Consider the following 20,920-nt stretch of genomic DNA (forward strand, 5'->3'; position numbering starts at 1 on the left):
ACCTGTTACTCAACTCTGATCTGTTCCTTATCAAGAATAAAACCTGGGTATACTTTGCAAACAACACTGGTATATGCTACACTTTCTACTTCTCTTTAGTGTTCTTTTCTTTTACTGCCTTAGTGAATGTAGAAAATGCCATGTGAAATAAAAAACACTTATGGACTCCATAGGAACTAATACATAGGGAGTGTGTAGTAGTCTGGAGAGGCACATGAATTTGGAGGTAGCTTTTGTTTCAAGCCATTTGGGGAGGCAGAGTCCTGAGACTGTTCTCTCCTCTCGTTGGCAAACCTCCCACAAGAGTTCTGGTAAGCTGGACGCAATCTTTCCTCAAAATCTGCTCCATTAACGTAGATGTCGAGCTGGACCAGCTGGTACAGTTTTTATTGTCTGCACCGTGCCTAGAGTGTTTGCCTACATAGCTTCAAGCATGCCATCTCCTGGATTTCCCCACCTACACTGAATGCATATGAATTACAGGTTGGTTCCTGCACTACAGGTGGACCTGTGGCAGCCCAGCAGCCCCTTCCACATCGTTGAAGGTACGGTCACCGACGTGCGAGTGCCACAGAACACGTCCCGAAGTCTGCTGCCCTACCTCCAGCAAGCAAACATCCAGTACAAGTAAGCCTGTGCTTCGCCTTCTGTGCCTTGCTCCAGAGTCTGGCCTTCAAGGCAGGTCTGTGTCTACCACGCCAAGTGCACTTGAAAATATGTTCCACAACATAGCAATTAGACTGGCAGACAGCTAGACATTGCCAAGAAAACAACCATTTTAATGGGAGAACAGAAAATCTCCCACAGGCATGCAGTTTTAATTAAATGTCCTCCCTTGGAGTCAAGCTGAAGTGTTTTCAATGTATATGAAGTCACATCTGTTAAGAGAGGGATGGCAATTATTAATGCTACAGCCTGCTTTGCCTCTCTCTCTATTTAACAGGAGCTGGGTTTGTTTACAAGTGTGCTGCAAAGGCGGAGGCAAGCCTTCTTCATGAATTCTAACGGAATGTAGTAGTTCTGTTTTATAACTCTCCATTCCTCATAACCCAAGGCAAGTCATACAGAACAAATACACACTAAGGATCAAGTATGATTTGTAGTGTTTCTTTAAAGTATTCAAGACAGTTCTGGAGTATACTTACCATTTCCTATATATCAATATGATATACTAGACGAGTAATGATCTTGTCATTAAAGCCTTTTCAGTGAGATGCTGAAGCATCTGAATAATCAGCTGATGAGTTATTTGAATTCTCAAACATTTGCTGAATAAAGCCCTACATGAGGTTATTTATATTTACTTCTCAGTGAGAAAAGGGTCATGCAAAGCATATTGCATATTGTACGTACTGTTACCAGAAGTTCATTTTTATTATAACAATGGTCTCTTACTAATTTGTCATTCTAAAAATACAGAAACAAACCTTAGGAAATTAATTACGCAGGCCCGGGATCTGAAGTTCAGAGCTAGCTTCATGTGGGCTCTACACTGTTCCAGTTTTGTTTGCTTTTAAAAATGAGATGGGGATTTCTGTAATTGTTTTCCTGTGCTTATACTAAAATGTCCCCTAATTTACTATGCCCTGACAATTGTATTCACGTCTGCTGCTGTTCCTGCTCACAGTAATCACCTTTAACAAAATGACAGAAAGCCACTTTATATGTGCTATAAACACTCCCTGTACCTGAAGATCTTTATTTAGGCTGCAAAGCAAAGTCTATCAGGGCAAGAACTGCGAGAGCAAACGGTCTCTGCAGTTTACCTGAAAAAATCTACTACAAGTACAAGGACAGCGTTACATTCATTTTCAACGGGGAAAATTTCCTCTGTGACATTTGGCGCACAAGACGTGTGTGCTTAGACAGAAGCCGGGCAGCTTTTTGTCAGCTCCAGACTGTTTCTTTGCTTTCTCTCTTCATCTCCCTGCTGCCCATTTTGGACTCCTTGCCCACTGGGTCCCAGCCATCAGAATGTAAGTGCTGCAAAGGCTCAGATGAGCATGTGCTTGTCCTGCCAAGCCTGCTGAGACCTGTAATGCCACAAGAGCCGGGAGAATTCGTCATGAGAGCGGCAGCAGCAGCAGCCATCACCAGGGAGCATCAGGAGAGTGGCTGCCGGGGCGGCCGGGCACAGCCATGTCCACAGCGCAGCTCCACAGCCAAGGGCCTGAGCCACCAGGCAAGGGTTCACACAGCTTCTTTTATTTTCATAAATTTATTTTAGTGTATTTTTGGCACACTTTTTGCAAAGGAGTTGAATATGAGTCAAATACCATGTAAAACTTCAGCCTGATGGAGTGATGCTTGACTAAATTATGACAAATTTCTAGAGATGGGAAGCATTGAGCAGCCCTAATAATGAACAAGGTGACCAGCCCTTGCCTGTAAGACAGGCCTTTCTGTCCCAGTGTTTGACTTCATCACAAGAAGACAGTCGTGAAAACAAGCCAGGCATCAGATAAACTCTTACTCCACCAAGTTGCCTCGGTTCTAAGTTCTCTGGCAATTAATCTACTTAGGTTGTATTCAGATCTAAGGGACTTAAGAGCCTTGGTGTTATAAGCACACCCAGTACACAGTCATTTAAGAGTAAAGAAAGCTTATGAAATCTCATTTGGAGTACAGACACATAAACAATCAGGAGTTGTGAAATTCAATCTATCACTGTAAAAGTGAACAAAGGGAGCTTGATTCTGGTAGGTACTTACACTAATTTGAATTCAGCAAAGCAGGCAAGTATTTTTTTAACATATTAGATGTCCTCATGACTTTTGAATAAAACCACTGCTTTAATCTAACTACAGGCTTAAATGCTTTATAGTACTGGTCTTAGAGTGTATAGCACTTTGCAAGTCAAGATTATAAGCCCTTAGTTTGCTTAATTAAAGTTGCTGATGTAGAACAATGTAATTCCTAATTATGCAATTAGTTCACTAATACATTTGAAGATGGGGATAGCTTTTACTTTGATATTATATGTCATAGATATACATAGACCAGTTATCTTTGAGGTATCTGCTGCACAGTTGAGTTAGGATCAGAATGAATGCAGTTTCTTTCCATCTTTTCGCAGTCATTGCAGTAGTGCCTATAAAACTTTAAAAGGTTGAAAGTGACCCTCGTTTTACAAGAACAATGAAGTAGTGGTAGGGTGAGTACACACCGCCATGCCTTAGGAGAAGATGGTATGCAAGGATGCCTCTCAGTTTTACAGTGATGTTGTTATTGATGTCAGTGACGATATTCCCAGCTCCTGACACTGTGTGATGGAAAGGATAGATACTCCAATTTCTTCAGTATAATTCTTTTTAGATTACTTCTATATTATATTTTTATGTTTGTAACATTATTTGATTTTGCCATAAAATAGGAAAGTTTTCAGCTTACACCACTTTTTCTGCATTTTGCTCTTAATGCAAAGAACCTCTCACTTTTTATGCAAGCATATTTAATTTTCAACTAAAATGAAATGTTTCATTTTTTTCCTGTTATTTTAAACTAACTGGCACACAACTACTGCAGTGAAGCTAATTGTAAACAAAAAAACACACATGATTTTTTCTTTGGTGGTTGTTTGTTGTGTTTCAGACAGAATGATAATGCCACCAAGTTCTTAATTTTTTTGTTTTGCCTCTACAACTTGTACGCATATGTAATGTTCCATGCCAGTACAATAACTCCTGACAGAAAGTATATGCATGTTCTTCTAAGCCTAAAAATATTTTTTTATGGCTTTGAAATCAATTTTTGAAGATCCATGATCACGTAGTATAACTGGATTACAAAACAAGACAACAAATGCTGCTACATGAACAAATAAAGGTGGCTTCTTCTTCACACTGGCTACATTATTTGCATCATTCTGTTTTATTCGCTTAACAAACTCATTGGGTTTTTTGAAGGCACCGCTACATTTCAAAGCAGCTGGAGTATTTATCTGGCACATATTCAAATAAGCCTGAAGCACTCTATTGTCAAAATATAACAGATAAAGTAACATCAGGATGGTTTATCTCCTGCTATATTTCCTCTAAATGTGATTGTTGTTCTGCTTTAGCCTGTGTGTTCTACTAGTTTTTAGCAATATCGCTATCTTTTTTTCACCTAGGATTCTCATATCAGACCTACAGAAAGTAATAGAAAACGAAACTGGACTGAGGTCACATAGGAATCGAAGGTCCCTCTCTGGGTATAACTACGAAGTGTATCACTCCCTGGAAGAAGTATGTGAAAATTCATATTGTTCCTCTTATCCACTACCCTGTTGTCTTTAATAAGGCTATGATTTAATTCTCTCTACAAGTTATGGTTGCCTGTTCATCTTCATAGAATCATAGAATCATTTAATTTGGAAAAGACCTTTAAGATCATGAAGTTCAGAAGGTTCTAAATGTTTCTTCTTCAAAAATAGGCACCTTCTTGAAAATATTTTTTTTTTAATATTTGTGTTCTAGGCTTACCTTTACATGTAACCATCTTTGACAGATTCTGAGTTTTGTTTTTAAAGTAGATCTTTTGCTCTGGTGGAATAAGAGATTTCAGGGAGTGATTAGTCTCACCGAGTCATTTAAGTAAATAACGTGAGCAAGTGCTTAAGTATTTGCACAAGAGGCCCAAAGACTTAAAAACACTTACACACAAATTCCTGTGTAAGGGTTACTATCCTGGAAGATAGCTGGGTAACTTTTTTCTGTTGACTTCGCATATACAGTGTGAGCTTGCTTCCAAAGCAAGACCCTAGGATGAACATGGAGGGTGCTGCGCCTCGATGAGATCTGGTGCCTGCAGGTTGATCTGTTCGCCTCTCTGTGTCCTGTCAGGCAGACTCAGGGACCTTCCTTCTTTATTCCATTAATGTCTAGTGGGAGCAGCGAACTAGCCCCATCCCCAGATTTCTGATGAACAGCTAATGCATTCCAGTAATATCCAATAATAAAATGGAACAGAGCTATGAAAGCCCAATGATAGTTCAAGTGTGAAAACAAAAAACAAAAAAAAAGAAAAAACACAAAAGGAAAGACAAAAAGAAAAACTACAGGCAAATGAAAAAACATACAAAGGACTGAGAGCTGACGTTAATAAATGTCTTGCAGTTGCTTCCTATGAAATGCAAAGACTAAAGCAACAATTTTATCTCTGTGTTTGTAGATCCAGGGTTGGATGCATCATCTGAATAAAACTCATGCAGATCTTATTCATATGTTCTCTGTTGGAAAATCCTATGAAGGGAGACCACTGTTTGTACTCAAGGTAAAGATTAAATAGTCATTAATCAGACTAAAGTCTGGAACCGGTGACAAACACTTTGCTGCTCACGTTATAGCATGTGCACTAGAAATGTGGGTTAAGAATGAGTTGCTAAAATCTAAGTATCTCTCTGAATGAGATCTTTAATGAACAAAAAAATTAAAAGCTGAAAAGCTAAAGGCCAAATCCTGTTCCACTTTGATTGTGTATGCATGGAGATAGATTGCAGGACAAGTTCAATTAGCAGGGTTTGGATTTAAGGGAATTGGAAAGTTTTGTGTTTATAGACAACTTGGAAAGCAGTTCTGCTGGAGAGGGACTCCAGAGGACTCTGGAGCCCTTCTCAGCATGTGCCACATATGCTTCCTCTTTAGCTACTGACAAAATTCCAGGGCTGTGCACTCATAACTCACATTTTTAGAACCACACACTAAAGGGTGTCAGCAAGGTGGAAAAAAATTTTACTTTCAATGTATTTTCTTTTCATGTGCTGTTGCAGAGTTCTGAAAATTTGATTCTGCATCAGGCTGTTCCTGTAGCATTGTTTTTCCTTACCCTGTTCCATGTGATATTTAAGGATATCATTCCTCATAGAAGAGGAAGTGACAGATCTCACTTGTAATTTTTTTTTCCATAGATCAGCTCCATTATCTTGGCATACCTGCATATGATTATTTTGGCCATACCTATGAAAGCAATAAATTTGTGTTCCTTTATATGAGGAAATTCAAAATGGTTTAGTGTTTCTAATATTCTATTATTTTCTCATTATTGTGTCTCACTAATGTCATGAGATATATCATTATTTCTGTAAATATTCACACTTCAAGGTAGGTAAAAGATCATGGCCTTACAAGAAAGCGGTCTGGATAGACTGTGGGATTCATGCAAGAGAGTGGATTGGCCCTGCCTTTTGCCAGTGGTTCGTGAAAGAAGTAAGTTTTTAATGTTTTACAGTCATGCAGTTCCTTCAGTTCAATAAACATTGTGGTTTTGCTATAACCAATATCTAATATATTATTAAGAAGAGCAATAACTAGCTTCTATATCACTTTTTTTTAAATTTTATTTGTAGAACAGTAAGTGCTTGATAAACCAAGCTGATAGCGACAGCCAGGCACAGCTAGGCACAGGACAAAAATATGCCAGACACATATTGGCAGAGATATGATGGAGGATTTTATTCCAAGATCTAAAAATATGGAGACTGTAATTCTGGTAATCATCCAGGTGAATCAGTGCCAGTGTGTACTGCTTCATATCAGTTCAGCAATATCTTTGCTTTAAGGACTGAGATGAAGAAAGACATTTCTCTTTTGTGCAATCCCATAAGAATAAGAAACTAAAATCATAGACAAATTTCACCCAAAATGCTATATTTCATATTCTCTGAATATCAAGTGGTTTTCCCAACGTTTCTTTGATCTGATCTTATTGGATTTGTGCTCCCTTTATCTTTGATATCTAGGGTCTAGCCTTCATATCCATCCATTTGCCATTTTTCAAATGTTCAGTCAAATCGAAGCAGCTGGAATTTTGCTTTCCACTTGTCCAGTACATAATTTTTTTTGTATATCAGCACTTCATCTCTTCTAATTTTGCATTCATCTCAGACGCACGATAAGTTTGCAGGATTTTGACATTTCCCCTTGACCAACAACTTTTGTTCAAGAAGGGACATTAGCTGCACAGTGGAGACTACTTTGCAATGCAATTTACAGAAGTCAAAGAAGGCTTCAGAAAAAACCATCAGATGTGCTCTGAGTATTTTGCATACCATGTTTTTGCTTAATGTAAGTGATGCAAAATCTTTGTTTGCAAGGTTCTTCCTATAAATGCACAATTTTCTCCCTTCTCTCCTACCCCATTTCTGTGGAATTCTACAATGTATTAATGCTTCTGATTTTCTGGGATCTCTCCACTCGGCAGAAAGATCCTGGCTCTACAAATCACTTCATGAGAGTAAACCTCTACATCATCAACTCCCTAATGTGTTAGCTGAGACCTTCATCTAACCATAGGTGAACTTCCCTCAGAAGTCACAGCAGCACATAGGTCAAGTACCGAAATAATGAGGCCACTACAGTTCGTGTGAGCTTCTCAGCCTGGCTGCTGATGCATGCATAGGCTAAACCAGATCCAAGAGCTGATCTCCAAGGTTCAGTGTGCAATGACGGTGCGTCTTCTTATTAGGACTTCTGTTAGTGTAAAGATGAACAAACTTGCAACTGTTTCCAAGCAGCTTTCCTCCCCAGGAGAACAGGCTGCAGTAAAGAAGGAAGATGTTTGGGACAGACAGGCATGGGTGGGAAAGCCTATTGCTCAAGTGCGCCTTCCTCACAGAGAGCTTCCCATAAAGCACTACAGTGGGGCAGCAAGGTCAAAATCACAAGGTTTCTCTGTAGAGCTTGTAGTAGAATATAGGCTGAGTATGTGTATATAAAAACCTGCTGGTTGTTATTTGAGATCCTCAGAGAGTAGTTTGCTAGTAAGACTGTTTCACTAACTACATGAAAGCATTTTCCTAGATTAAAGAACATTTCTGCAGAGCTCCTTGAGACTACAAGAATGTCCCACCTTTGTCTGCCCATCTCGGTCATGCATTGCCTTTGTTCACGGACGACATATATTTTGTTCTTTACTTAGGGCAATATTTCAATGCAGCAGTAAAGCAAAAAGCATCAGGATAAGAATACATCTTGCTCACATTCTCCATCATCATATTAAAAATGGCTGGGAGGGGAGGAAAGACAAGACAATTAAATTGTTTGGTGTAGGATATTGCTTTTCTTGTTAAATGAACTAGACATTTTTAGTAAGAACTCTGGGAAGACTGAAGACCTCTTCATGCTTCAAACTCTGCTATTCTCTTTTGCTGGCAAACTCCTCCCTTAAGCACCTCTGCAGCCTGGCAGCCCACTTTCCATCCTCCACAGTGCTTATGAGCAGTTCTGAGAAAGGGCAGTCATCTTGGAAACAGATTTTTCCGGGCATGTTTGTGGCCTCTAAGGAATAACACCATGAGCCCATTGATTTAAGGCAAGCAAAAGGAAACGTTTGATTTATGTGATGTTAGCGTCTTTTCTAGCAGGAACAGCATACGCACATCCCTTTACTGTGCAGGCAGCCTGAAATATTTTATCGAGCTTTCACTTCACCCTGTGATTTCTGTTGCTTGTTTTTATTGAAGTAACCATACCCTGTGTACAGCTAGGCTTTTCAAGAGATTTAGCTTAGGAAACAATGGCTATGTATGAATGTCACTTCACATTCAAGCGCAAAACTGGGTGCTGCAGACTTGACCAGTTATTCCCAGCCAGTTTAGGTGCTCTCAGGATTTTGCTTGCACCTCTGGAAGTGGCAGCTTCTGGGTGCCAGTGAATTTTCTGCAAGCAGGGCAGGCACCACCTCCCTAAGTGGAGGTACCCCTGAGCAGCTGGCTGCTACTGCAGTGCACCAGGGTATGGGCAGCTGCTCCCCGCTTTCTACAAAGCATCTGGAGTTGTTTGGCTGAACAGGACCCGGCTCCCATCTATCTAGAAATACAAAGCAGACTAAGGCAGATCGGACTTGGGAAGGGAGGATGTGAGGCTAAAGCGGGGGAAGGCAAGAGGCTGCTTGCTACGTGGGCTTGTTCTCTATTTTGGCAAATACAATAGACAAAAAGAACAGATGAACTAAGGAAAAAAGGAGAAAGACATAGAAGTAGAGGTTAAAGCTTAAGAAAAGAAAGAGAACTTACAGGAAAGAGTTTACATTATGTGATAATATAATTCAATGTTTTGAAACAAACAAAAAGAAAGCAAAGACTATTGTTTGGTTTGGGGAGTAGCTTTTTTTGTTTGGGATTTTTTTTTTATCATTTACTCCAGCATGAGCTCCAGCCTTGGCTTTGTATTCCATAGGTCTGGTGTTCATAAGAACTTCACTGTTCGTTTCTGTCGAAGGAAGCCCTGAATGCCTGTAGCCTCTTAGCTAATTAGATGTTCTACCAGGGGTAGCAATGCCGATTGCCTCTGACAAACCCTACCTTGTGGTCACTGAATTTCAAGTCAAGAAAGGGGATGCCCTACACATCCAGGACCAGAACTTCAGGTACCAGCTAATGAACCACAGAGAAGTGTCTGCGCCTGTGTTGTAGCAAAATATCAGTTACGTTACAGTGGAGTCCCACCAACATCAAGCCTTACTCAGCTGGAAAGGGGCAGAAAAAAGGCCCTGACAGTGGAAATATTAGAGACCCTTGGTGGGGTAGGGAAGCAAGAGGAACTGTGAAAGGAAATGGAACTGATTACATGTGGACTACTGTGAAGGCAATCTGCAAAGATAAATGAGGCAACCTGCAAAGAGAAATGAATCTAATGCAACTCAGAATTTGTGTCCCCAGTGAAAGATTTAGACGGAGATTAAAAAAAAAAAGGTTTGTTAGCCTAAATTTTTAAAAAGACTGCATGGGATCTAATCATACATTAAAATGGATTAATAAATATTACAGAAAGGAAAGAAAGGGACTCTATTGTGTGTAATTCCTTTGTAGAAAGCAGTAGACTTTAGACATAAAATTTGTTTGTCAGACATAACATGTATTTAGTCTAAATGAAATAGCCCTCAGAAACAAAGAAGGAAAACCTATAGACTTTTTGCAAAAGTACAATTATATATATATGTATATGTGTTAACTAAGAACACTTAACTCCTCTTTACTGGGTGTGCACTTGTGAGAGGAGAAGCAGAATTCAGACATCAAATTATCCAGACCTCAAATTTAGGATTTTACCATTGTTTTAAAAATCTGAAATATGATTCACAGGCTGCTATTCGAATTAACATCAAAACTAGATTCTGTTTCAGTTTTAGTGGAAGCAGATGAGGATTCCCATTACATCTGGTTTGACTTTCTTCCCTCTAATAAATGCTGCCATTTGATCCATGTCAATGATGTATAACCTTGAAATGTCCTTCATACAACATTTTCAGAAAACAACACACAAGAGCTATGAATTTAAGATGCACTGCTCTTTGTGTCTGGTACAAGGATTTGTATTTTAAACCTCAAGATTAGAAAATTCAAGAAATGTAATTAAAAACTTTCAAGAAGCAAGCACTGATTGTACTTCTTGACAAAAAGTTCTAAGAATCCAATGGCAACTGCAAGGGAGTTGTCCATCGAGATCAAGTGCATCCCCCTAAGGGAGTGGACTCATCAGGGCCTCAAATGAAGTTGCAAATAGCCTCACACTTTGGAAATACAGTACCTCCACCATCACCTTCTTCTCCCATGCTCAAAAGTGGCCTTTTTAGGAATAAAGGAGAACTAACGTATGTTGACCGGATTCAGTATATCTGCGTCTCAAATGTGAAGTGTGGCATGCTCTTCAATAGACTCCCTAGGCTCCTCTGTTTTTCAAATGTTTAAATATTGAGAACTTTCCTCAAAATAACGTTGTTAATCTTTGAATGTGGGTCAGCTTACATTGCTCATAGCCAGTTTTCTTTAACGTGAGACTGGTGTGCTTTTTTTTCCTGGATGAGAAGTGCTACCGTCTGCCTCTTCTGGGACAGAACCTAGCCAATATCTAAGGTCTTTGCTGAAAAAATCTTCCAAACTACTTCTGAGCTTTCTGGATTTGATCAAGGTGACGTGATCAGTTTGGTTCGAGCATTGACCTTGCTAGACTACCCATGAATGTTCCCTCACCCGTATCCACAGGTCCACTGGAAAGAAGCTGTATAGTAGAGGAATTCAAATCCACACCTCTGAAGCCCTGTTCATCCTGCAGCACTGTATCATCCCTTAAAAATGGGCCGTAATAGCTGTTTCATCTCAAAAGAGTCCCAAATCTGAAAACAGTATCAGTATGCTCTGTATACTTCAATTTGTGAGATGCAGGGCCAGAAGTCCAAATTCTGAAATGTGGGTGTTCTATGACCCGAGTTATATGAGTTCCCAAATTGTTCAAGATAATGTGCTTGTGCTTCATCGTGCACCCAGGGAGCAGACAGGTAACCCCAGACAAAGAAGTTAAAGGCTGAGGGCAGATTTTTTTTTTTTTTTTTTGCTGACATTGGTATTGATTGCTGCCAAAACCGGGCCTGAATCCCTTCTCTTCACTCTATAATAATGAGCTGAGATATACAGACTGTCCAAGATGCCAAATGGCAACACCTGCCCCCGCTACTCTACGCTTGAGATCGATTTATGAGTCACCTTGTGGGGTGCATATGAGATGCATATTGCCAATTAGCCAGCCATTAGGCTTGTGGACCAGGCCCCAGAGACCAGTCTTTACCAGGAACTTTGCAGGGTTCAAGACCTCAGATTCTTCCTCAGGAATGTTTATGAAGTGCTTGACTGTAAAGACAGTATACTTAAAATAACAGCACATGCACATATACAGAACCGAATAAGAACAACTGTGCGATCAGATGCAGGTCCAAGCAGGAGACCCAGACAGCGTCAGTGTTAAAAAGCGTTGGCTCTTCTTCTGCGCCATGCAGGCCATGTGGTCAGAAGGCCATAAAGCTATAAGTATTCCTACTTCAAGATCTGCTGAAAGCCAGTGTAACACTTATATTCGTTCTGCAAAATTCCATACTCTGTGTCCTGATGGACAAAACATCTGCAGTATGCTGCATCAACAGTCAGAGCAGCACTCAGTCATTCATTCCAGTGTTGAAGTCCACACTGTCAGGAAAACAGCTTCATATTCTGGATCATTTCTGGGTCTTGCTGAGCTCCGTCAAAACTGGTGATCCTTTAGGAGTCAGAAAAATTATTTCCCCTTCCTATCCATAACTACCAGAGCCTCAAAATACTGGCTGATTAGGAAATTCAGACACCAGTTTTTCACGTGCTTCAGAAATACTCTGATCTCGGAGGTCTGTAAGATATTTATCTGAAGCAACCCACTAATGTTTGTTAAAGATTATATGCTTGTGCTATCACTTGTCAGCAGACGTAACTCTTTTGAACAAGTACAGCTGAAATGTCACATTCCCACAATCTGGGATTTCAGACTAATATTAATTTCAAGGATGCTCATTACACTTGCATTTAGCTGTTCTTTGAGCTAATGTAGTTAGTTCACCCCCCGTAATAGGCTTTCAGTCTCCAATTTTTTGGCGTTCTCCAAGAAGTTTTGAACCATGCAGAAAGGCAAGCAAGGACCTGACTGCCTCTCCCTATATGCTGTACATTTCTGCCAGTCCTGTTCCTGGGGACAGATATGCCACTGTTCTTAACATATCCTTGAGCGCTGGCTCTCAGAAATCTGAAGAGCTTTTGAAATCATTTGAAATATTCTGAAATGAATCAGAAGTATGCAAGGGCAAAACAAACACTGTACCTGTAGCTTTTTCCTTTCACCCTTTAGCTGGATACATTCCTTCTTTCTGAGGTCCATTCCCTTCAGCTAAGGCTCTTTAACTGATGTTGGTTTGACTTGAAATTTTTTGTTGCTCTTTAAACCATGACATCTTCTTGCTCTATGAAATCTTCCTATCTGGATTTTCCTCCTGTTCATCAATTTTTAGTTTTTCCCTTGTTTTAGGAAGGCCAGAAGCTTCTCAGGGCTGAATCTTGGCCCCCTGTAGCCTTCTTCACAGCTGCCAGTGATGATGGAACCATGAAGACTGGGCTTTTTTCACCCTGAAGGACCAGTCACCTGATGACAGATCTCTCCGCAAACGCTCTGAAGTTCTTTCAGTAAATGCAGTAGAATCATTGGAACTTAATTTTTATTGTTTGCCAGACTCTCGTCTCCCCAGCTGTCTTTTTAGCTGCCTGACCTAAAAAAAAATCGACATCTTTGAGTGTTCCCTATATATCCATTATCTGGAGGAAAAATCCATCTGTTTCATCCTGCAGCATCTATATTTGAAACACTCAGCCATACTTATCTGTAGCTAACTCATTCTTCTCTGTCAGGAGCTTCTGCCTGAAATGCTATTTGTTTTTCTCCATCAGACAGATCACCTCTTCCAGCCTCTTCACTCAGTACTTCATTCATCAGCCTTTCAACAGCAAGAGGTGCTGGTGCAAATGCAGAATCTGTTTTATCTTCATGATTTTTTTTTGTCCTCCAAATGCTGTTCGTGCCATTTGAAGTTTCTGTGCAGTAATCACACCTATCTGTATCTAGTTTCTGCTTCCACTCAACATCCCCCCTCTGCTCCACAGCTGGTTCCGTTCCAAACGAGTTTGGTTATTTTGGCAGCCATCTTCTATCCCACTTCGTTCTGAGTGTCTGCATCTCTCCAGCACATCCTTCCTACTGAAAACAGAGGTCACTAATGTGCCCTGCTTCTGAGAGGAAGGAAAATAAAGTAGCAGTAAACACGGCCAACAAGAGTTTCCTGGACTGGGCCGTCAGTTGTGATGCTTTCATTTTTTTTAATGGATAAAATCTAAGCCAATGCCAAAAAGCTGGAGTGCAGTACCGTGAGATCACCACACCGAGGCATCTGATGCATTGTTTCAAAAGCAGCTGTGGCAAACCATTTCTATACTGTGCAGTGTTTCTCTTTTGGTCCGTGGTGGATTTTCCCAGGTTCTGTTCAACAGTGAGCCAGCTTAGAGAAGGTGCTTTCCTTTGCTGTGACATGTTCATGATGGAAAAAAACCCGGTTAAAATGGTTTCCTGATTTCCTCTTACAAAAGGAAATAAGTACTGTGTTATTTCTCTTGTGCGCTTTCAACTACTCAGCTGCATCCTCCTGCCTACCCATGATCTTATGGTGAAAATTACTTTCATTTTGCTTGCAGATATTCATTTTTCCCTATTGCAGTTATTCACAATGTGAATACTTCTTGATAAAATAAAGGTAACCCTGCAGCTGTGTTGTGCCTGTAGTAGGAATTCTTCAATGACACTTGCTAGTGCAAACTCCTTGGTAAGTATTAATCAATAGGACATTCAAATCCTACTCTGTGAAGGCTTTTAAGCTGTCAGGTATGTTCTTCTTCAAGGCATGAAGAGAATTCACATTGTTACTCCAACATATTACTTGCTCAAGGGAAGAAATTCTGCTTTATATTTTAGCAGTCCACTCCTTTATGATGATGCTGAGTAATTAGGGTCTCAGTAAAACTACCGATATGCAGAAACACTATTGAACATGAGAAAGGACTGTGAAAGAAAATTTTGTATGTTGGACAATTTAGTTGTTCCAGAAGTGAAATTACAATTTAATTAAACAGTGTATTCAAATGAGTCCTGTTGAGTTACCCTCAATATGTACTTCTCTGGACCAACATAACTAGGATGTAAAATGCAAGAACTACATTGTTCTGTGGTAGACATCTCGGTGGTCTCCACCAACTTGAGCGACTTTAGTTTCATACAATTACTAGCAGAGAAATTTGTGCTTTCCCTTTCAGAGTATTCGCAGAATAACTCAGGCCTTTCTTTTCCCTGATTGATAGGCAGTCCTTGACATATTTGGGACTTATAAGGATTTTATGTACTACCTCTCAGAGTGGAACCAAGAAATCGTGTCTCCTCTTTCCACTAATATCTGTGTAACTCTATCCAGCTTCTTCCCCACAAGATACTGCTTTTGCTTGGGTCGTCTCAGCTTTGCACAAGCTTCCTGGAACTGCTGTTTGCTTCTCTAACTTGTTGATCATGCCATTGTACCTCTGCCTGTTCCCTGCTTCAGCATCTTCACCATTTGCATCCATAAGTACGAGCATAAGTAAGCCTTTGGGATCCTGCAGATCCTTCTTTTCAGACTCTTTTTATGGGCTCTCTTCTTAGTGTTGCAGGGTAGTTGTAGAACACGGTCATCTTTCTCAGTTGTTTCTGTGTCCCTCCTGTGGGAAATGCTCCCAAAGAGGAAGGAAGATTTTGCTTGGTAGAAAAAGAAAAAAAAATCAGACACCAGTCACGCTTCAGAAGCTTAAAGATTTGACCCTTTTTTAAAAGACATTTGGTTTTAGATACTCAGTAATATCTTACCCTTAGTGACGGGCTTACCACTCCACTTGTGGTGAGTGCCAAAGCAGGACACTAGCAGTGAAAGAGAAAATGGAGATAAAAGGTGTACTTCCAAATACTGAGACAGAGCTAACTACTAACTTGGAAAACTGATAAAGTGGCAATGAAGGCCTGAATGGCAGATCATAGTGTCACCCTGCTGAAATGTAAGAGATACAGACAATAGTAAAACGTTGTATGTTATCATAAGAAAGAACGTTTTAACTGATATTTTAATAATTGCATGGAAGAGTTAATCCTGTTTTGTTAGAAGCTGTGTTTTGTGTGATTTCTGGTAGAACAGCAATGGAGTCAATGCCTCGTACTAAAATTGTAACTGTTTATTTCAGTGTGATTGTTTAATTCAAAACCAGAAACAGCAAAAGCTGATTGTTACTTTGAATTTAATAATAATTAACGGTGGGACAGCAAATCATTATTAAGCTCAACTGCAATTTCAGAGTTTCTCTCAACCCTGTCTCTTTGCTTTGTCCTTCTCAGTCAATCCCCTTACTTTATAAAAAGCCCAACTGCATCCTAAATCCATTTTAAACTCTTGCCTTTTATTGCCTTGGCAGTTTACAATATAGCTCTTTTGTTCACTTCATCCCTCATATTAAATTTCCTATGGACCAGATCCTCAGCCAGGCTAAGCTGGCGTAGCTCTATCAACAACCACCGCTCTGCTGATCCAGATGATCGAGCCCCCCACATTAATCATTGGTCCTTTCCCCCATCCCCCAGGCAGATTGCTTGCACAGTGTTGGCAGGGTTCCTGTATCATCTGCTCATTCACTAATAACACTGTTCAGCATTTATGGGGCCAGTCTGGCTCTCTGCGTATTCAGCAGCAAAGCTGCTATTGATTGCATGATGGGGAAGCAGAATCAAGCCATATAAAGTCACATTACTTTGTATTCTGAGAGCTCTGGGCAAACTACAGTGCAGTTAATTCGCTAATGGTTTATATGCATCTTGCTTGTGTCAGTGAAGAGAAAATGTTTCAACACTGCCCACGGGGGTTGGTTCGCGTGATCGTTATTCAGAGCATTTGAGAGTCACGTCACAAAAGGCAAGTTGTGGGCTTTGCTCCAGCAAGGACACACCTTAGTAACCGCAAGGCACATTGCCAAAGACCTCCCTGCTCAGGGAGGTACGAATATACAGTCTACGTTGCCTGATTACATATAGCAAATAAAATTGCCAGATAAAAACAGTATGAAGGACAAAGTATTTTCAGCAGAAAAAGTGAGTATGATTTCACTTACACCAAATTGCACTATCTACACTCTTGCTTTCGATGAAGAAGAAAGTTGCACCAGGTCCATTACATTTTTAATGAAATGCCATTCTCAAGGGTAACCAAATAATTAAGACAAACCATATATGCTTTAAAGAACAGAATCAAATGATTGACGTATTTGGCTCTCAATCAACTTTAAGACTTAACATTTTTAAGAGTATTACTGGGAATATAATGCTTTCTAAAGTCTTTTATAGTATTTTGTCAATGACAGCAGGCATTAAAACAACACAGAGTAGCTTTAAAAAATGAAAGGATGCTTGGCATTTTGCAGTCTATGTTTCGTTTGGGTATTTAAACAGTGGTGCTTTTATCTAGCAAGAAAAATATGTTCTTTACTGGATTTAAGACATATTGAACATTAAAACGTGTTAATTCAAATATTTTTGTTGTGTCACTTTCTGCAAATTTGGAAAGGTTCTGGAAAAATCTGCAAAGGTCTTCCATACAATTTTTAAGGAGTGTATTACCTTAAATTAATTAATTATTTGTAGTTATTTTAAGGAGATAATTTTAAAATTGTTTTAAAGAGTTTAAACTTATAGCGTTGCAGTTTAAAATACAGTATATAAAACTACAGTGTAACAAAATGCATAATTACAGATGTAACTGACAGCAAAAGAATGGCATATGTTAATACAGATGCAAGCCCATACGCCAATCTCAGGATCACTGATATGTAAATACCCACCATGGAGATACAACCCGAGCTTAATTTGTTAATACTGTCTAAAAAGCGAAAAGCATCAGGAAGTCAAGGAAGCAGGGTGTGGTGACTTATCTCCTCCCCAACCAAACTACTTCTTCCTGGAATAAGCATGACGAAAATGTTCGTTTTCCTTGACTCACATTTTGGAGCACAGCTCGGTTGTGTTTCCACTGTAAGAACAGTCTCACAGATTTACCATCCACACTTCTGATACAGGCTCTTTGTCCTGTGCACACTGAAGTGCAGGCCTAGCTTAATGCACAGCGTAGCCCTAGTTACTTCAGTGTGTGTTTTCTGCTTCTGGAGCATCAATAAAACAGAGCTCTTGTTTTCACAGTCATTTTTCAGTAACCATTGCTTCCTTTTGTGACAAAATTACTTTTCCCTATAGCTGCAGTTCCCTGAATACCACTATTTTTATCCAAATGTATTTGTAGCCTTGATGTGGCTTCCTAATACAAGTGCATTCAATCTGAATGCTGTACCATTCCAGTAAGAATCTTTGGGGGATTTCTGGCATGTGGGCCAGGGGACCTGTGACCTACCTCTGCATCGGCCAGAGACTTTTTCCCAGGCAGCCCATGGCTCCACCAAGCTTCCCCTCAAAAGCCCACTGTCATCCTCTTCTCCCCTGCGATAACCCCACCGTCTTTCACCATCTTGTCCCAGGCTGCGGCGCTCCACGCCATGCCGTCCCGGCTGCTGCCTGGGGCCCATTTGTTCTGTGCGGCGGCCCCTTTGCCCTATGTTGCTCACCTTCCTCTCCCCTTGCCGGGCTGAAAGAGGAAGAGGAGCTGGGTGTGAAGTAGCACTGGGTGACTCGGTGGCTTTGCACGGGGATGGCGCGCTGCTTTGGATCTGCAAGTGAGGCTGAAGGACCTGCAGGTGCAGAGCGCTGCTGGGAGGGAAGCTGAGGCAGAGAGAGGAGAAAGCGCTGCGTGACAGAGAAACAGTTAATGAACAGCTTAGAAAAAGTATTTAGAAGTCTCACTAGGCCCTCAGTAAAGAAAGAAGTGTTTAGACTCCTCCAAATTTCAGCCCCAGACATGTCCAATTTTATGTGTGTTTCTTGCAGGTGTTCTGCAAAAAGCATCCGTGAGCTGCCATGGCAGCTTCAATAACCCAAACAGCTGCATGATTAATTAGGAGCCCAGAAGTATCGAATTCCTGTACTTCACTCTGTTCCCTGGCATTTGTCAACTGAAAAGCTCTTAGCTTAGTATATTTCAGAGCAAACTTTTCACTTTGTCCCCCCAAACACATGTTACTTCTTGGATCTGGAGGGCCAGAAATACTGCACAGCAGAAGGGCTGAAATCACAGCAACCAGGAGGAGAGAGGCCAGCGCCAGGCACCCCTCTGAACCCAGCATCAGTGGGATATGCTTTCTGCCAGCCACGTGAAGCACTTTATTCCTTGCCTTGCAGAATCAAGACTTAAATTTTGAAGGATGCAAGTTTGATGCCCAGCTATGACGAGGGACAGTTTTTGCTATGTGGAGTCCAAGCTTCCTGAAACTCATAAAGGATCATCTCCGGCACTAGCAAACAGAACTGCTGAGGAGCCTCTGGTTTGCTGCGTTTCTCTAAGATGCAGAATGGGGGAAAAAACTTTCCCTACCTAGACCTCCTCTGCTAACCTTTGTACTTGAGGTTCTCCAAAAGCAGAATTTTCTAAATTATAAAGGAATAAGCTGCCTGTATTGATGATTGTGGTGATTCAAAGTCAATTTCTTTGAACACAATAAAAGAAAAGCTTACAAAATGTAAGCATTAAACACTTTAAGACATGCTCTGACCTCACCAGATCATCATCTGGTGGAAGCAACAGCAATCCATTGTTCTACAGGACCTAAACTGGTTTCCCCAACTAGGAATCTACTCCACTGACTTTCAGCTCCTATGTCAAGAAACACTTTGTATGCATTTGCTTCTCTGTAGTGCGAGTTGTATTTACTTGGCTGTTGAAAGTAACTGGGAAGCAAAGTAGGTTCTTTCAAACACCTTTTTCATATGTTCACATGCTGCCTTTAATCACATTTGCAGGAAGACCTCAGCCTTTCATATACAGCTCTAAGGATGTCAGTAGTGCTGTGAGATCAGATCTCTGTACTACCAACGGCCATGTGACTGTCTCAGCCTGTCACAATACTTGATCAGGAAATTATTTTTTATTATGGAAACTACTTTCTTTGGCTTTTCTGCTTTAGGCTCTTCAGACATACCAGACCGATCCTGCCATGAGGAAGATGCTAACTCAGCTGTACTTCTATATCATGCCTGTATTTAATGTGGATGGATATCATTTTAGCTGGACAAATGTAAGTAGTATCAGTAGTATTGCTCAAAAAATTGTTCAGACAGGAAAGATCGAATGGTTGTTACATCATTCAAAGGTGAGTTTCTGTATAATCTGGTCACTTTGTGGCATGCAAAATGAAAGTAAATTACTCCAGTTAAAATATAAGACTGAATATGTTTACCAGGGTTGGTTTGTTATGTGTACGAATTGATTTTTGCCAAAATATAGTAATATTCCTATTTAACTATTTTATAACTTATGTTAGGATCGATTTTGGAGAAAAACAAGATCAAAGAACACAAGGTTTCGGTGTCATGGTGTTGATGCTAATCGCAACTGGAAAGTGAAATGGTGTGGTAAGTCTGGAGATACTTTGGTCCACCAGTTCAGATTACTCTGTATTTAATTATCCAACAGAGTAAGTAGGTTAGGTCACATCCATTGTGAACTGTTCTCTTTTCCGTAGTTAAACTACTTTCCCATAAAGCCACAAGCCAGGGCTCAAATCTTCCTTCTAGCTTCTCAAAAAATAAAAGACTTGAACTTTGGAAAAACACAACTCATCACAAGCAAAAAGTTTTCATGGTGAATGTGGCAAAAGTAACATCTGCACATCAAGCTATTCTGTATTTCTGCAATCATGTGAGTAATTTGAAGCATGGTATTGAGCCTGGCCCATCACATTTCAGAATTTACCTGACTACAGCTTTAGGAAACATTTAAAAATTCATTTTATTTAATTCATCATTTCTATGAAATGGTTTAGCTTTGGAAATACTAGACTTGCTTTGTTGGCCTCCCAGAGAAATGTCTGAGAATATTTTAAGGCCATTATTGTTAGCAATTTAATAAAGAAAGAAGGTGCTTCTAAATGCATGGAGATTCAATTTTAAACTCCCAGCACTTCTGTAAATAATGTCATAAAAATTTACCTCAATTATGCATAGAGAATGCAGCAGTAATGAAACACTAGCAGATTTGGAATAGGTCCACTGAAGAAGAAACGGTATTTTATTAAATCTTACAGCAAGACGGTGCAACTCTCACAGGAGTAGGCAGCCACACAAGTTCTGGTGCAGCAGAAGGTAACAGCACTTTGTTGTGAAATACGGCGATATATAGACCTGGTTCTTCTGCTGACCTGCTCCCCCAGCTTCAGCAGCTTCCTTCACCCCTCTGTGCAGCTGATTTCTCCTCCAGCATTCGTCCACCTTCCTTATTTACATTACGAACTCGTAAAGACAGAAATTGTGTTTGCATAGCGCTCGCACAACAGCCCTCCCTTCAGCCCCTCCCTCTTCCACTGGAAGTCTCTAGATGTTTCCACAATACTACGATTGCTTGCAGGAGCGGTAAGCACTGTACAGTCTGGCTTGCAGCG

At 40.3% G+C, this 20,920-nt stretch overlaps 1 protein-coding gene across 1 annotated transcript in view; it reads left to right on the top strand.

The window, feature by feature from the left end:
- The window catches only part of CPA6 (carboxypeptidase A6), an 84,686-nt gene that overhangs the window by 51,771 nt on the left and 11,995 nt on the right, over window positions 1-20,920 (top strand). Inside the window, exons 3-8 of the mRNA XM_075415252.1 lie at window positions 503-627; window positions 4,112-4,226; window positions 5,152-5,253; window positions 6,081-6,185; window positions 19,448-19,558; window positions 19,805-19,895. Of these exons, the coding sequence (XP_075271367.1) occupies window positions 503-627; window positions 4,112-4,226; window positions 5,152-5,253; window positions 6,081-6,185; window positions 19,448-19,558; window positions 19,805-19,895 (649 nt within the window). The remainder of the gene's footprint in view (window positions 1-502; window positions 628-4,111; window positions 4,227-5,151; window positions 5,254-6,080; window positions 6,186-19,447; window positions 19,559-19,804; window positions 19,896-20,920) is intronic.

This window comes from Opisthocomus hoazin, chromosome 3 (genome assembly GCF_030867145.1).
Source record: "Opisthocomus hoazin isolate bOpiHoa1 chromosome 3, bOpiHoa1.hap1, whole genome shotgun sequence".
Lineage (NCBI taxonomy): Eukaryota > Metazoa > Chordata > Aves > Opisthocomiformes > Opisthocomidae > Opisthocomus > Opisthocomus hoazin.